The sequence below is a fragment of the Taudactylus pleione genome, unplaced genomic scaffold (genome assembly GCF_031769625.1).
Source record: "Taudactylus pleione unplaced genomic scaffold, aTauple2 ptg000016l, whole genome shotgun sequence".
Taxonomy (NCBI): domain Eukaryota; kingdom Metazoa; phylum Chordata; class Amphibia; order Anura; family Myobatrachidae; genus Taudactylus; species Taudactylus pleione.
In genome coordinates this window covers 44,481,757-44,500,367 of record NW_028284418.1, presented here as the reverse complement: position 1 = coordinate 44,500,367, position 18,611 = coordinate 44,481,757, and the positions used below count along the sequence as shown (strand labels likewise).

At 48.5% G+C, this 18,611-nt stretch overlaps 1 protein-coding gene across 2 annotated transcripts in view; it reads left to right on the top strand.

Moving 5' to 3' along the window:
* The window catches only part of LOC148541993 (uncharacterized), a 61,337-nt gene extending 43,707 nt beyond the window's left edge, over nt 1–17,630 (top strand). For both annotated transcript variants that reach the window (XM_088473808.1, XM_088473799.1), the window contains 2 exons: nt 507–610; nt 17,442–17,630. In XM_088473808.1, coding sequence (XP_088329934.1) covers nt 507–610; nt 17,442–17,614 — 277 coding nt within the window. In that variant the 3' untranslated portion in view covers nt 17,615–17,630. The remainder of the gene's footprint in view (nt 1–506; nt 611–17,441) is intronic.
* Nucleotides 17,631–18,611: the final 981 nt, after the last annotated feature.

Genomic DNA, 18,611 nt, shown 5'->3' with positions numbered 1-18,611 from the left:
AGTCCCTGAATCTGTATACGGAGTGCTGCAATGCAGCAGCCACAGCATTTTTCCACGCCAAGGTTCCATTGTGCTTGGTATACATATTCAGTCGCACACAGGTATACAATTGTTGCATATCAAATGAATCAGTGCAGTCTCCTGGAGCTTCCTAGTCGCATCACATTGCGATTGAGATGCATTTTCGCCAAAAAAGACACCCACGCTAGTAGAGTTGCATGGGACCTGGCGGCTGATTTGCGCTAGGCATCACACACTGCGTGGTGTATTGAGGCTAGATGTATGAGGACACATCTGTATGTCGTATAATTAGCAGATTTGAGTAATAAACTCTCTATGTCAGTGTCATAACCTATTCAGAGATGTGGCCGGTGTACGAACTAATAGCATAGATTGCAAAACATGGCTCTTTTGGCGCCTGTAAGTCATTGAAATGTGTTCTGATTTTACGTTCTGTTATATTGTTCTTGTATCGCTTTTATTTTCTTCTATCTCACCCACTTTAGGAATCTCAACTTCAGCGCATTCCAGAGACTTGTTACAGACTGGCACGGTGTGACACGAGATTTTTATAGAGAACTCAAAAAGGGATTTTCAGTCATTGACTTTGGTGAGAAAATAATGGTTTTATAATCTATAAACTTGCAGCATATTTGTAATGCAGGGCTATTTTGTTGTAAAGAAGGCCAAATGTAGCATTTGCTATTTTTAAAAGAGAATTCCACTTTAAAAAGGAAAAAAAATCAAAATAAAACACTCCACACCCGATTAATGATCTACTACTTCCATGGAACTCCTCACTTAATGATAGTGGGGAACCACTGATGTAAAACAGAGCTCCATATAGGAGGACCTAACAAATGCCATCTACCACATCATTCTATCACTTCACTAAGTGATGTAATAACATTTGGAATTACCAGCAGCTAAAGTTCCTGCACTGTAACGTTCCAGTTGAAGCTTCACATATTAGGAGGCTGTATATTGGTATAGAAAGTTCTTACTTTAGATATATGCTAGCAGGTGGGGATTCTACATACTGTAACATCCAGTGGAGAACATATTCCAGTACTTAAAGCTGCTACTGCTTGTGATTCCATAATATAGTACCGTATAGCAGCATATACTGTATCTAAAGAAAGAAATTTCTCTTTCTAAACCAATATTCTGACACAGTGTTGGCTAACCTTGACACTCCAGCTGTTGTGGAACTATATATCCCAGCATGCCCTGCCACAGTTTTAGCATGCCCAAATAGCAAAACTGTAGCAGTGCATGCTGGGTTATGTAGTTCCACAACAGCTGGAGTGTCAAGGTTAGCCAACACTGATCTAGGATAATTGATGATTGCTGCTGCTGTCATGATCCAGGTCTGGTGATCTGATAATTTACATAAAGTATTGATTGCTGCAATTTATGAACTATCCTTTTGTTTGAACAGTTCACAGCAAACAAGATTGAACAAAAAGATATATTGTTCTTACTATATACTAATATTTTATGCTAATTTAAAATAGAAGTCCTTTATTGATATATTGTTTTATATCTTAATCTGTATTACACCAGATGGCATTGATGTAAACAATATTATATGTGCAATACCCCTGCTTAGTAGCTCCGGCCGTTCCCGTCGGGGGGCGGGGCTCATGCAGGGATGGGCTGGTACATATTAGACTGCTTTCCGCAGTAGTAGGTGGCCCATCAATCCTATTAGATGTACTAGGCAGTAGTAGGTGGGGTCAATTCTATTAGGTGTGAAGATCTCGCGTGTGCGAGTCATCGTAGCAGTGGCCACACTTTACGGTAGCCCGGATTCGCCTAATATTGCTCACAGCCCCATAGGGCTCCGAGAAAGTTTATGCGAATCTAGGCTCGGGTCGGGTAGCGAAGGGTGCGAGATGAGGTGCAGTTACCGGCATTTAAATGCCGTTGCAACAGCACATCGCACCCTTCGCACCTAACTGGATAGACCATTCCATTGTAAGCACTGAAGCAGCCTGTTAAGGTGCATACACACGTAACGATTTTGTAACCAACGATTTTCTGTCAGATTTTCCCATGGAAAAGTGAACGATTTTTTTGAACTATGAACGAATAATTTTCCTTCCCGTAATGAAAATCGTTATGTTGGACAGTTTGAAATGGACGATATACGATAACTACAAACTACAAACTGGAGCGCGCTGGAACGTTATAACTCAGAAACTGAACGATTTTTTGAACGATAATGATGTCGTTAACGACAAATCATTCAAAAAATCGTTACATGTGTATGCTGAGTATGGAGTTTCTTGATCAGAGCAGGATCTGCTCAGCAGCTGTATGTGAGTGACACATCACACACAGTCACTCAGCCAATCGGAGCACAAACATGCCCTCCTTACATACTGTGCCGAGAAAGCATTTACCAAGTTACAAAATGGAGGAGTCAGGACAGGAGAATGGGAAAGGTATATTTCCCCTTCAGATTCTGTACCTGGAAGTGACGTCAGTGAGGGCGGAAGTGCGGTTTCCTGTCCATACAGTCCGTAAAAAAAAAACTTGTCCCCTCGCGGGCTTGCTTCAAGATTATATTCCCCTTCTATGCCCACGTGGATGGTAGGGAATGAAGTTGGACAGTAACTGATGACGTCAGGGTACAGAAACTGAAGGGGATCTATCCAATTCCCAGGAGAATGGAGACTGCAAGCAGCAGCAAGGAGTAGGTCAGGTTAGTGTCACTGTGTATATATGTTCAGTATGTGTGTCTTTAAGCTCTCCAGCATTGTGGAATGACAAGGCTTTGCATGACCTTCCACAGGGCAAGTTGGGAGTTGTTGTTACAAAATGCTGGAGAGCCTTGTGTGTTATTTTACAGGTTTTATTTTTTTTATACACTGTGCTGTTTCTCACTTTTCTAGAATGAAAACATAACCATTTAGGGCTCTATTTATTAACATTATTTTTACCAAAATAAAGTGAAAAAGGGTGTTTTCACACCCTTTTCACATTATTTTAGTATCACCTACAGCTACTACAGGGCAATTGGAGTAGAATTTGTAAAATTCCACTCCAACCCCTAAGTATCACTTATTTTTAGTAATCAGATCGCATTTCCCATAATTGTAATGGGAAATGTGATCCGACCAGAGTTACTAAAAATAAAATGTGAAAAAAATACCTAGGGAGGCCCTGTGATAATAACGCCACCTGGAGGTGGCGTTATCCAGGGTCTCCCCCGGTTACCGGACTCCTGCTCCGCTCTAACGGGGAGAGCAGAGCCGGGAGACGGTACCAGTAATCGGCTGTGTGGTCTAAACAGACCGCAAGCTGAATACTGTAAATAAAGAAAAAAAAATTGTCAAAAAATATGAGATATGGTAAGAACTTACCTTTGTTATCTCTATTTCTACGAAGTCCATAGGGTTCCACAGGATACCTTGGGGTATAGGTGTGACGTCAGTCATCGGGCACCATAGAGTTAAGCTTTCAGCCTCCCAGGATGCACTAGGGTCCCCCTCCTATACCCCGCGCCCGAGCCAAGGCACCTCAGTTAGTTACCAAGCCATAGGCCGGAGGAGGAGAAGGAAGAGAGAGAAAGAAGATCTGGATACACACAAGAATCACACTCTCACCAGAGGGAGACGGAAAAACCGGTGACCAGAACAAAGCCCATCTGCAGCACAGGTGCGACAGGGCGGGAGTCCTGTGGAACCCTATGGACTTCGTAGAAATAGAGATAACAAAGGTAAGTTCTTATCTCATATTTTCTACTTCAGGGTCCATAGGGTATCCACAGGATACCTTGGGGATGTCCCAAAGCAGTATCCCTTAAGGGTGGGGACGCTCCTGTGCTGAAAGGACAATCCGCCGCCCGAAGGAAGCATCTTGAGAGGCGAAGGTGTCAAACCTGTAAAACCTCACGAAGGTATGGACAGAGGACCACGTAGCAGCCTTGCAGATCTGGACTGCAGAGGCACCACGTCGAGCTGCCCATGAAGGACCCACAGACCTAGTGGAATGAGCCTTCAGAGAAGGAGGAACCGGCAGACCTGCATGAAGATAAGCTTCAGAAATAGCCATACGGATCCAGGCTGCCAAAGTTTGCTTTGAAGCAGGCCAACCCTTTTTACGGAAGCCATAGAGGACAAACAAGGCGTCCGACTTCCTAAACGAAGAAGTGCGGTCAACATAAGTCCTTAAGGCCCGCACAACATCCAAAGTGGCCTCACTCACTGAAAGGCCAGGTGAGTTAAAGGCCGGAACAACTATTTCCTCGTTAACATGAAACTGGGAAACAACTTTGGGAAGAAATTCAGGCCGAGTGCGGAGCACTGCCCTGTTCCCATGAAAAATCAAGAAAGGGGGTCTACAAGAAAGAGCCCCTAAATCAGAAACACGTCTGGCCGAAGCAATGGCCAGAAGGAAAGCAGTCTTAGCTGTTAGCCATTTAAGATCCACTGAGCCCAGTGGTTCAAACGGCGGTCCCTGGAGAGCCCTCAGGACCACAGCCAAATCCCAAGGCGCCACAGGTGGAACAAAGGGCGGCTGAATGTGGAGAACACCTTGCATAAAGGTGCGCACATCCTGGATTGTAGCAATCCTACGATGAAACCAGACAGACAGGGCCGAAACCTGTACCTTCAAAGAAGCAAGGCGAAGCCCATGATCTAGTCCCGCTTGTAGGAAGGTGAGTATCTGAGACAGACGAAACTCCCGTGGTGCATAATCTCTCGGTCGACACCACTGGAAGAACGTATGCCACACGCGATGGTATATCCTCGTGGAAGACGGTTTCCGAGCTCGTAACATGGTACGCACTACAGAGCTGGAAAACCCCCTGGACCTCAACATGGCTGTCTCAACAGCCACGCAGTCAAAGACAGCCGAGTCAGGTCTGGGTGAAGACAAGGACCCTGCGACAGAAGGTCCGGTCGTATCGGCAACCGCAGAGGACTGTCCACGGACAGACCCTGAAGGTCTGAGAACCAGTGCCGTCTGGGCCACGTGGGAGCTATCAACAGGAGCGTCCCTCCTTCCTGTTTGAATTTTCGGATTACCCGTGGAAGAAGGGAAACCGGAGGAAACAGGTAAGCGAACCGGAACGTCCACCGGACGGACAGAGCATCCACCAGAGACTCCTCTTCGTCTCTTGTGCGAGACCCGTACACCGGCAACTTGTTGTTGCGCCGGGACGCCATGAGGTCGATCTCTGGAAGACCCCACTTGTCCACCAGCAGTTGAAAAACGTCCGGGTGCAGGGACCATTTCCCCTGATGAACGTCCTGGCGACTGAGAAAGTCGCAGATATCCACCTTGCGGTCCGTAGCATCCTTAAGGGAGGACATGGATGGCATTGGTAATGTGGCACTACGGACAAGACGTGTCACATGAGAATCCACCTGTGGAGGGGATTCCCACTTAGCAAAATAATTATCCGCGAACGGATAAGCCACCGCTAGGCGCCTCTGCGGCTGGTATCGCTTGCCAGGCTGTTTCCACGCCTCCTCTAAATGGTCCACCAACTGACCCGAAAGAGGAAAGACTGTGGCGTCACCCTTCACATCCTTAAAAAAGGCATACTTGGATTTAGCCGCTGGGGGAACTTAGTCCTCAATCACCAAGGCTGTGCGGACTGCCCGAATAAGTCCAGGAATATACACCTTGGACCTAGCGTCTGCGTCCTTAGTATGGAGAGGTTCCTGATCGTAAGGATCCAGAATCTCCCCATCATCAGACGTCCCTTCATCATCCTCATAAGGAGCCGACAGAGACGCCACCGGCCATTTATGTGGCCGCATCACAGCCTCCCCCTGCAACACATCCGACAAGTGCTGTACAGAACTCGTCAGGGAGTTAACCCACGTCGGCTCCTGAGAAACCGGGAGAGGGGAAATAGGGAGACTGCGGGGTACCACCAATTGTCTTGGGAAACCCTGCATGGGTGACGACACCACTGATTGCTGGGACAAACCCATCTGCGTAAACGTGGGCTGCAGAGCTAACTGGCCCACTAAGGTTGTAAGCGCCTGAGCGAAACAAGCCCAGGGCGGCGCCTGTACCGGTGCTGTAACCGTAATAGGCCGCGCCATTGACAAACACTGCCGGCAGAGGCCCTCCGCGCTACCCTCCCCCTCTGCTAAAGGTACTTTACACGTAGTACACTGTAGCCAGAGAGGAAAGTCACTTTCAGACATGATGGTACAAAGTATGTGACCCCTCTCACCAATTGTTTTTTTAAAAAGGCGAGAGACCACCCTGCAGCACCGCACCGCACCGCAAGGGCTTTAGCAGAAAGAACAGGGACAGTAATAAGGCTGACAGTCAGAAATGGAAAGTACAGGCAGCAGCGCTAGCACAGTCACATACAATGCAAAGAAACTCAATTCCTGCACTAAGCAGCGCTGATAAATCAACTACACAGACACAGAGTCTGGTAGGACACAGCGCTGCATACACAGACCTGACCACAGCGGAGGAGAGGTATGCAGGGGGACCCAGACCACGATGCCTCCGTCCAGACTTCCAGCAGCGTTCACCATGCGTTCTGGAAGATGGCCGCCGAGGAGCAGAGAGGAGGCTGGCCTGGGGGAGGAGCGCTGCCACAGGGCCAGTCGGCGTGTTGCAGGGAGGACTGTGCAGCGGGGGAGGCGCCGGCTGTGAGACAGGGAAGGCGTGTTCCCCTGGCATGCATTTAACCCCCGGGATGCCGCAGCGCTACCGCTCTGCTGCGGTCCGCTGTCCCAGGGGGGTAGTGGAAGCGCAGGTTATATACCTGGCTCCACGCTGCAGCCAGTCCCCAGGGAGCCCCCTGCCTGGGGACTCTGGACCATGTAACAGCGGGGACCCCGCTGCTTACCTTGCTGTCCCCCTTGATTCCGGCCATGGTCCGGAACATCTGGGGTCACCGCTAGCTGTGACCCCAGATGCTCACCAGCATCCCCGGATCGGTACCGGCGTTCTGGTACCGGCGGGGGTGTAGGGAAGACAGCATGGACGTCAGGACTGACTGTCCATGCTGTACATCCAGATGTGCAGCCACAGCTGCATGCAGAAAAACTTCAGGGGCTCTTCTTAGCCCCCACTCCAACAGGTGCACCCGACTCCGGCCGGGCACCAAACTAAACTGAGGTGCCTTGGCTCGGGGACGGGGTATAGGAGGGGGACCCTAGTGCATCTTGGGAGGCTGAAAGCTTAACTCTATGGTGCCCGATGACACCTATACCCCAAGGTATCCTGTGGATACCCTATGGACCCTGAAGTAGAAATTTTTGTTACTTACCTGACTCCAGGGACCGGTGATCGGGCCTCCGGAGATGTCTCCCCTCTGCAGTATGGGATATCACCTGACTGGACGCATGGAGGACATCACCGGAGGCCCGGATCATACAGATAAGTGCTATTAAGAGAGGGGGGGGGATCGCGGGGGGACACGGGGGGGAAGGGGGTTGCAGGGGGTCCGCGATCGCAGGGAGCGGGGCTTAGCGCCGGGGGCGGGGTTTAGCGCCAGGGGGATAGCAGCGGCGGCCGGTGCATGCGCGGGCACTAGTGTGCGGAGGGGTTTCGCAGGGACAGATCTTTCTCGCAAGCTCTGTCCCTGCAAGGGATTTGTAGTAAATCCCTGCGATATTGCCTGAATTCGCAATGCAATGCGAATTCATTCGATAATATCACACTACAATCTGCATTCAATATGCGGATTGTAGTAAATAGAGCCCTAAAAGATTGATTGCAAGGCAAAACAGGATATATATATTTATATACATGTCCAGTTTATATGTGCATGTTATTTATGACAATTATATGGTTATTTTGTGCTTACGGGTATGGTCCTCTACCATATATGGGGCCTTCTATTTTTTTTTATTATTGTTTTACATATGTGTCTAGTACTTACAGGTATGTAGGTGGTATGTTGACTTGTTTGGCCCTCTACCATATATGTGGCCATATATTTCTCAATCTTCATTTTTAAATGTACCCTTTAATTTTGATAATTTTTGTATATGTGTGTCATTTACATTTACTTACTAGTATTATCATCTTTCGGGCTACTCTGCTGGTCTTCGCACCACATGTGCTGATTGTAGGGGTTGGGTACGGGATGCTGGCGCTTGGGATCCTGCCGATCGGATCGCGAGGTTTTGCATCGAGTGGGCTTAACGCTTTTTGGCTAAGAGCCGTCTGTCACAGCTCTCAGCCAATCAGCGTTAAGCCCATTGAATATGGGCACAGGAGGAAGCTAGGAAACTGCCACCCGCCCATCCCCTGCTGCCTGACACTGCCGGCACCCCCTGCTGCCGACCCCACTGGCACTACTGGCATCCTGCATTGAGGACACCACCGGCACCCATGCACTGCCGATACCTTCAGGACCACCACACTCTCCCGATTGTAGAAGGCCTAGTAGTGTATAGTTGTGTAGAGTTATATGTGTAATTCAAATTGGGGCTTGTGTCTATCTCTGCTCTATATTTGGGTTTTATGCTATTGATGATATACTCTTATGAATATGCTGTCTTTTAGCTTCTGCAAGATACATGTATTACTTTCATCACATATGTATCACTGCAGTAGGTGTTTGGAATGTATAGTCGTGCCTTACTGTTTATTATTATGTGTCTTGCAATGCTGGTTGCCATACCAGGCTCATATAAATGTATGATACAATGAGGGGGGGGCATTTGTATATATTTGTGGGTGTTTTGTATATATTTATGTCATGCTTGCCAACCCTCCCGCATCTTGCAGGAGGCTCCCGTTTTTTTGACAAGCCTCCCGCTGCCCCGCAAAACTATTGAATCCCCCGCATTCCCCACAGCTCCGTCTGAAATCCTGGACAGCGCATGCGCAGGTCCGGATGTGACAGGGGAAGGACATGACAGCAGTATGTCTGGCCACGCACCGCGGGGTTGTGGGTAATATTGGACACCTCCCCCAGCAAGCAGAGCCGTTCTGTGTGACTTGTCAGTACAGGCAGAAATGTCCGTTCTCTCCTGCTTTAGCGGGGACAGACAGCAGCGGCTACAGCTCCTTCTTCTTCTGCAAGTAAGTAATAGTTACTGATAGTCATAGTGTAGTGCAGGCGGGAGGGTGTGACCTGTGATGGCAGCTGCGTTGCGGACAGAGAGATAACCGGGCGGCGGAGGGATGGAAAGGAATGCAGGAGAGCAGTATTGCAGCAATAACAGAGCCAGATTTGGGGAGGGGGGAGGACAGACCAGAGGAGGTAAGTGCTCTATGTATCCCCTCTATTGCCCCCCACCCCCCAGCCTTGGATTATACAGGATTATTATCAGAAACTAAAACTGAAAGGAAGAGGGAGAAGTCTGTGCAGGGGTCGGTTCGTGCAGGGACTACACGGCACTGTGCAGCACTCAAGCAGCATGAGGGAGAGGACTCAGAGGAGCACCGCAGACACGGTATACAGTGTAAGGTAGTAACAGGGAGGGGGGACATTGTGTATGTATGTGTGTGACTGTATGTATGTGTGTGGAAGTGTGTGACTTCCTCCTTCCCCCCCCTACTAGGGGTCCTCTCACCCTGCAAAGCAGCAGGCATTGCTAGCAGCTGTAATAATTATTATTTTGGTGCCCATGTCTCACTGTTAAACCCCCAATACCACTGAGGGCCAGCATCCTACATACACCCCCTCCATGCCATGGTGACCTCACCCAGCAGGAAGCAGTACTGGCAGCTGTGATTATTATTCTGCTTCTGCTCATGTTACACCTATTACATCCTACTATACGGGGGTCAGCTGCCAGCTCCCTCCTACACCCCCTATGCCCCCCCCCCTCCCCACCAATGCCAGAGTCACCTCACCCTGCAAAAGTCATTGCTGGCACTTTAATTGCTGGTGCCCATTTAAAACTATTACACTGCAATACTACTAAGATCAGCTATCAGCATTCTACTGCCCTTTCATACCCCTCTACCCTGCCCATACTGCTTAGTACTACAGTTTTTGTCTGCCACTACAGGACACACCCCTGAGTGGAAATATATATGCCCATAGGCGAAGCTATGCCCTTGGGGCAGAGCCATACTTGCCTACATTTGAAAATTAGTTTCAGGGAGATTACAGTCGGTTGTAGTATGTGCCTTCGAGGGAGCTGTGCCATGCTCCACCAAAAGGGCGTGTCTAGCTTTACCTATGGGCATATCCATTTGGTAGTGAATAGATCCCCTTCAGCAGATGTACCCCAACGTCATCGCTCACTGTCCAACGTCATTAGTTACTATCCATGTGCACATGGAGGGGAAATATAAACCTGTGACGAGTGAAGCATAGCGAGCTAACAAATTTCTACTTTTGGTGTCCTTTATGGGCATGGAACCACACTTCCGCCCCCACTCTACATCACTTCTAGGTACATCTACTGAAAGGGATCTATACACTACCACAGTGGTTCTCAAACTCGGTCCTCAGGACCCCACACAGGTCACGTTTTCCAGGTCACCCAGCAAGTGCACAGGTGTACTCATTACTCACTGACACATTTTAAAAGATCCACAGGTGAAGCTAATTATTACACTTTTCATTGTGAGGAGACCTGCAAAACATGCACTTTGTGGGGTCCTGAGGACCGAGTTTGAGAACCTGTGCACTACCATATCTATTTCTACTTAGGGGTGAGACGCCAGCAATAACGGGAGATCAGGGTTGTATACTGCAAAATGCAGGTGCTGGGGATTGCGGGCAAGAGTAACGGCTGCCAGTTGCTGTGTGTGGGCTGATGTCTCAATGCTGTTGCAGCAGTGCAGGATGTATCATATATCATTAAACAGTCCTCTCCTCTATATAATACCACAATAGTGTGTGCTGGGAGCTGTGCTATTCCCCCTCATATATCACTGTACAGTCCCCTCCCCCTATATAATAATACAACATAATGGCCCTGATTCAGAGCCGGACTCTCTGACCAGAGCGCTCGCTCTGAATCAGGGCCCACCTCCATTAATATGGAGCGTCCTCCTGGACGCTCGTATAGCTGTGGGTCACCACCCACAGCATATACGAGCGTGCAAAATGATGGTCGCGATGGTCTTGACCATCGCGACCATCGAAACTGCGAGCAAAAGCCTGCGGTTGGGTTTTTCAACCGCAAGGCCAGGAGTGATTTTGGCTCTATCAGAGCCAAAATCACTCCCACTGACATCACTAGTGATGTCAGTGGGGCCGGCTTCAGACGGTAGGCATTCCCTTGGGAACGCCTCCGTCTGGCAGGCACGCCCACCAAAGGGGGCGTGCTGTCAGTCACCATCGACAGCACGCCCCCTTTGATGAGACACTCTGAGCGAAGGAAAGTCCTTCGCTCATCGGGTCTCGCGCATGCGCACGACGGAGCTCCCTCCGTCGTGCGCATGCGCAGTGGGGACCATCGACCCACTTGCGAGCGGACAGCCGCTCGCGAGTGGGTCTGAATGAGGGCCAATGTGTGCTGGGAGCTGTGCTATTCCCCATCATATATCACTTTACAGTCCCCTCTCCCCTATATAATAATACCACCACATAATCAGTGTGTACTGTGAGCTGTGTCCCCTCATATATCACTGTACAGTCACCTCTACTCTATATAATAATACCACCACATAATCAGTGTGTACTGTGAGCTGTTTCCCCTGATATATCACTATACAGTCCTCTCTCCCCTCCATAATACCACATATCAGTGTTTACTGGAAGCTGTGTCCCCTCCCCAGGCCAGTGTGCAGTCACTTACCTGGTACACATGATGACAACAGCTGCTGCTGCTCAATTCTCGTGGCACTGACTGCCGCGGAGGAGGAAGCGGGTCCCACCGCATTGTGGAGAGGAGGTAAGGGCACTGTGGCCATAAAGGCAGCGCTACCGTAGCACAACACTGCCGACCACCCGCACACATTATACAGCCACACTGGGATCTGGCTGGGTTAGGCGGCCGGCCACCGCCACTCACTCCCAACCCCGCGGTGGTTGGCTTACAGTAAGCCTGACATCCACACACGCGTGTCGTGCAATCTCAAACCCCGCGCCTGTTACATCCGGACTGCGTCGCGCATGCGCAGTCTGGATTTCTGACGGGGCAGTGGGTAAAGCGGGGGATTCCCTTTATATTGCGGGGTAGCGGGAGCTCCCACCTAAAAGCGGGAGGCTCCCGCAGAAAGCGGGAGGGTAGGCAAGTATGGGCGGAGCATGACAGGTCACCTCAATGGCGCACCGCGCAGTGCATTTTACTAACAAATATAATCTCTCTGAAACCAGTTTTCAAAAGTTGGCAAGTATGATTTATGTGCTGTACACTGTTTCCATGGTGACCCTGTTACTCCCTGTGGTGATACACTTCCGATGTTACCGGAAGTGGACACCACGGCCGGGTGCAGTCCTTCAGGTACACGCTGGGTTTCCCAATGGTGTATATAAGGTGAGTGGTCTTATAGGGCCTGATTCAGAGATTTAAGTAAATCTGATATTTACGCAGATCTCCGATGTTTAATGAACTACGCATGCAGATCTTGCCCTGCTACACCTGCCTTAAAAACACCAGCATTGACAAACTGTTGGCATTTGGTGGTGGCAACGGGGAGCATTCCAGAAAACAAGGGCATGTCGGCGCCCTTTCTGGGCATACTGATGCCAGTGACTGCGCCACTGCTGGATGCAGTTTCTCTAGCGCCAGCAGTGTGATTTTTCCGGGCATCCAGAGTAACCTGAGGTTTAATCGGATGTCCAATGGTAACGCAGTTGATTCGATGCTGCATCTTGCGTCTTTTTACTTGAGGCCTCTTGAGGCTTTTGCATATTTTAGCACAGCCACTGCGCACAAAGGCTCAGCGTCTGCACCACTAACGTAAATCTATGGATCAGGCCCATAGTATACTGTTCCTTGCTGAATAATATATATATATATATATATTTATTAGGGATGTGCAGGCTCGGATAGGTTCGAGTTTGCACGTGGAGTTCGGATTTTTCCCTCCAAAAAAACGGAACTCAGAAAGAGGCTAAACGTCATCTTGCATGGACGAACATCATCATTCCTGGACAAAAGTCCAGGAATGATGATGTTCGTCCGTGCAAGATGACGTTTTGCCTCTTTCTGAGTTCCTTTTTTTTGGAGGGAAAAAGCCGAACTCCACGTGCAAACTCGAACCTATCCGAGCCTGCACATCCCTAATATTTATATATATATATATATATATATATATATATATATATATAGCAGTGTCAGACTTGTATTTGTTTGTGGACCCGGGGTCCGAGAAAAGCCTGTATGGGAGTCTGGAGGTGTGTATGGAAAGCTGGCAGGGCTGAGGAGACCTCCTGGCATGAGGTAGAGAACACTTCCCTGACTGGGAATCGAACCCAGGTCTCGGCGGAGAGATGCAGGATCGTACCCACTTGACCACCAGGGACTTTGGTGTTGAAGACAGGTTGGTATGTATAGCAGAGAAGAGTGTAGCGGTAGATTGACCAGGCTGGTACTGGGTTGTTAATGTAGATAACATGTAATAACACTCTTCTTACTTGTATCTGTAAACCGGAATGCTCGAACTGGGTTGTCGCTGTAGTCCTTGATCCAGGAGCACTCAGATGGTAGCAGGACCAGATACAGACCAAACACTGGAATGGATAGTGATACCAGGAACGGCACCAATGGCGCAGGAACCAGCAGAAACTCACTGTGCGGCATGGATGGTATATACACAGGGGTGGTACTGGTTCAGGTAACTGGAACAGGCTGAGATTACCTGTGCAGCCAGTGGAATAGCTGCAACAGGTGTAGAACACTTGCAGGAATCTGTGCAGCAAACAGGAACAAAACTGCACCAATGGAAATCCATAAATGCAATAGGAGCACAGCATAGCCTAAGGCCCCCATACATCAGCAATCTGAAAACCACAATTGAACAATTTGAAGATTTATTGCCCGATGTTAGGATTTCCCAAACTAGCAATCTGCGCCCATACATTACAGATCTTTTTCAGTGATTTGCAGATCGATTGCAGCAAACACAGATCTGACAATCTTGCCCATCATTTTACTAGTAACGGTCTGCAAATTTGCTGATCATGGCCATACACTAGCAATTTACAGCCCCAATCAATCTGTGAAATCCAACATGTTGGACATTCTGATTTAACAATTCCAATCACTTTTTGGTTGCAATCTGCAATCTATGAATCCCATACATTGCAGATTTTTATACACAATCATCTGCAAATGGCAGAATTGCCACAACCGTTTGCTGATGTATGGGGGCCTTTAGGGGGGTATCCACTTAGCGATTTTATCAAGCGATTGCACAATAATGACGTCGTTATCATGCAGTTGCTTGCAAATCGCACTTGCATCGGGCATGTTTTGGTCGGAAACGACCAGCGATGCGTGTGCCTGCTGGTCGTTTCCGACATCTATCATCGCCCGTACATGCTGGTCAACCTGACAATCCCGTCAGGTTCAGCATGTGCTGAGATGATGGATGTGCTCTAGACTGAACGAGTGAATGTTCAGTCTAGGCACATCATTAGACATGGAAACGACAGCACAGTTACAATGTTGTAATCGTGGTGTCGTGTCCATGTCTACTAGTGGATACGCAGCATAACTCACTGTCTACGAGGGCACACCAACAAATGCCACCACCTCCTCCAGGCTATGGCCATGCTCTCGCCCAAAAACAATGGCTTCCTTTTGCCACTCAGTCACATATCGCATTCTGCCCATTCCATGACCAAGTGGTCCTTCAATGCAGCCAAATTCGGAGGGTGTTTGTGTTTCTACTTCACAGCCCATTCCAGCATGTCCCAAATTTTCTCAATGACATTGAGATCTGGCGAATTGGAGGGCCACGTGAGATGTCAGTCTGGTACTCTGCAAACCAATCCTGCACAATCCTAGCATGATGGACAGTACAGTTATCATCCTGAAGCAGTGGATCCATGAGATGGCCTTCATCTTTCAGAAACTGGACAAATGGCAAAACCGCATGATCCAACAATGTACCATACTCCATACTGATTGGCTGTTGCAGACAGGTAATTGGGACTTGTCACTGCAGTACTCTGTAGCAGGCTTAGATTTTGCGTGAGGCCTAGCAGGCCGAGAAACACTGAAGCCTCTGCATCTGGGATATGATAGAGAATGCTGGCAGAATCTGTAAGTGACCCGGTGGCAGGGGAAACAGACCTGGTTGTGACAGACAGATTAGTATTGTGAACCCATCACTTGCCGAGTCACTGGCTATTGTAAGGGTTCAGCTCCAGCATTTGAAATACACCCCCAATACATGACCCTCTTTTCTGCACAGCTCATTGGACACAGGGCCTGATTCAGAGCCGGACGCTATTTGCGCTCGCTCTTTCAGAAAAAGGGCTGGCTATTTAAATTGAGCACTCACTCTTTGCGGTCTGTTGACGCCTCTATGTCTGAGCGAGCGTCCGAAACATGCGCTCGCTATTTTGTAAAGACGCCCCTTGGCCGTTTGCATCATACGTCATCTCTGCTATTTATTTGATTAATCGAGTACATCGAAAGGCGTCTGAACTGCTCGCAGTGCTTGTGGTAGCATTTTCCTACCGCAATCATGCGAGCAGTTCAGGCTAAGAAACAACCAAGTGACGTGGTCAATGACGCTGCTTTGTTAATTATGCACACCCATAAAACGCCCGTTTTGACCGTTTGGCACGCCTGCGTTCGGATCTCCACTCCCCGTTTTCAAGCACCTTCCCCTGTTACCACCCACAAACGCCTCATCCTGTCACTCAAATTTGCAGGCACTCGCTATTTTGCGAGCACACGATTTCCGACCGCACTGACTGGTTGGCGCATGCGCATTACGACCCATACACATGCGCAGATGTGCGAACATCGCTCGGAGCGAACGAGCGGCCGCTTACGAGCGGCTCTGAATCAGGCCCACAGTCTGGTTGGAACACTTCCCCAGGCCTTCTCATGACTCTGGAGTGTCCATCATTGGAATATAAGCAAAATCTTCATCAGACCATATGATGCATCACTACTGTTCAATGGTCCAGTGATGATGCAGTTTGGCCCATGTCAGATGCTGTTTCTCTTGGATGATTGTTAATCTGGGACACACCCGAGCTATACGACTTAAAATTCGTAACCCATGCAGTTCGCACCAAAGTGTTCTGATATTGATTGGCTGAGTCTGGCATGGTACCGCTTGAAATGAAACCTCAACAAACTTGCATTGTATCAATACCTCAGACATTCACAATGATCATCCAATAGTTTTAGTGTCACCATCTACACGCATGTCCACGTCCCGCTTCGTTGAACTTATACCACCTTGTCTTTCCGCATTCCATATTATTTTGTCCAGTGTGTTTAAGATCTTCATGTATTGTGTTTTACAAGTGGTTCCATATAAGTGGCCACAAGAAACCTTATATGAAAATGCATGTAGCCATAGGAATCATTGTGACTTTTAACCAATGCAGGGAAATGGCACTTATTATCCCATTTGAATGTATACTGTATATTTCTTTATTTTTTTCCCCCATGTGTACAATAGTTACATAATGGGTGCATGGGGCAATCAGGGAGATTGCTAGACTCTTCAGGGAGTCAGGGAGATTGCTAATATTTCAGGGGGTCTCCCTGACAATCATGGAGAATAGGCAAGTACAGTATGCTTTATATTTTAGGGCCAAATCCGCTGAGAAGTAGCAGCTTGCAAATGCTGCCCCTTAGGAAATATACCTCTTCATTTTAAAACATAAAATAAAACATTGAACAAACCTACAGGCCCACACAAAAAGGGCAGAGGGTCTGATTCAGAGCCGGACGCTATTTGCGCTCGCTCGTTTAGAAAAAGGGGCTGGCTATTTAAATTAACCGTTCGCTCTTTGCGGTCTGTTGACGCCTCTATGTCTGAACGAGCGAACAAAACATGCGGACATTATGTTGAAAAAACGCCCCCTGGCCGCTCGCATCATACGTCATCTCCGCTATTTATTAGATTAATCGAGTACATCGAACGGCGTATGAACTGCTCGCTATTCTTGTGGTTGCATTTTCCTACCGCAATCATGCGAGCAGTTCTGGCTAAAAGACAACCAAGTGACGTGGTCGATGACGCGGCTTTGTTAATTATGCACACCCTTAAAACGCCCGTTTTGACCGTTTGGCACACCTGCGTTCGGATCTCCACTCCCCGTTTTCAAGCACCTTCCCCTGTTACCACCCACAAACGCCTCATCCTGTCACTCAAATTAGCAGGCATTCGCTATTTTGTGAGCACACGATTTTCGACCGCAATGACTGGTTCGCGCATGCGTACTAAAACCCGTACGCATGCGCAGATGTGCGAACATCGCTCGGAGCGAACGAGCAGCCGCTTACGAGCGGCTCTGAATCAGGCCCAAAGTACCTAGACCTGTATGTTCTTTTCTGTCGTTTCATTCTATTTTTCTAGTGCACCTTACATTGTACTTCTCTCCTTGCTTACAGATAAAGATGGAAAAATAACAGCTGCGGATTTAAGAGAAGCCTCCAAGCTAGCTGGTATTCATTTTTCAAACAAAGAGCTAGAGGAGATGCTACAAGCAGCCGACCAAAATGGAGATCAGGCAGTGGATATGAGTGAATTCATTGAGATAATGTTAAAGACCAACCTGTTTTAAACAAAAAAAAATAAAGAACGAGAAATAAACATAGTATAAAAAATGTTCAAATTATGTTATACCGTCTGAAAATTTAATTACATATCTGCCAATCAGAGACATGCGGTCAGGCTAGCCAGGGGAGGCAGAGCCCCCATACTCAGAGGCATGCCTCTATTTGCTCACCTTCTGTACAGCTTACTACCCATGGTGAGGCCTTCCCGCCAACTCTGCAAGCAGTGTCTGACTATATGGAAATGAGGCTGAGCTGTTGCTTCCTCATCTGTTGTCTCCCTGCAGTCCCAGGGAGCTCTACAAAGCTGGGGAGTGTTAACTATAAAAATTATTACAATAAACATTGAAGATGTTTATAAATTATAAATATCTTCTAAATAATCCCTGCTGTGAATGATGTTGTTCACAGACATATCTGATCTTCTGTGCAGCACAGCAGATGGCCGATATATTTGAAAGATATATCGGTCATCTGCTGGTGTGTACGGGTGATTTAAATGCCCGCCCATTTGAACTGTCAAGCCCGGCCCGGAAGTGTATACACTTACCAATCGTCAGATAGGTCGGCAGGTAGTGTATACCCAGCTTTAGACTGAAACAGGACAAGTATGAGCGTATCTATAATGGGTGCAAAGTGTGCACTGTGCAGTGTACACGGGCCCCTGTACAGTATGGGTCTCATTCAGACCCAGTCGCAAGCGCCGATGCGCTCGCAACCGGGTCGATGGTCCCCACAGAGCATGCGCACGACGGAGCCGGTTCCATCGTGCACATGCGCGAAACCCGGCTAGCGACGGGCGCTCCATCGCTAGGGGTCTCGTAGCAGACGGGGCAAGCTGTCTATGTTGAGTGACAGCTCGCACCGTTTGCTGGGCGGGCTGGGGGCGTGCCCGGCCAAACGGAGGCGTTCCTGTCGGAACACTTGCCGTTTGATGGCGGCCCCACTGACATCATTAATGATGTCAGTGGGGAGCTTCCTGTTCAAACAGAGCAGGAAGTTCCC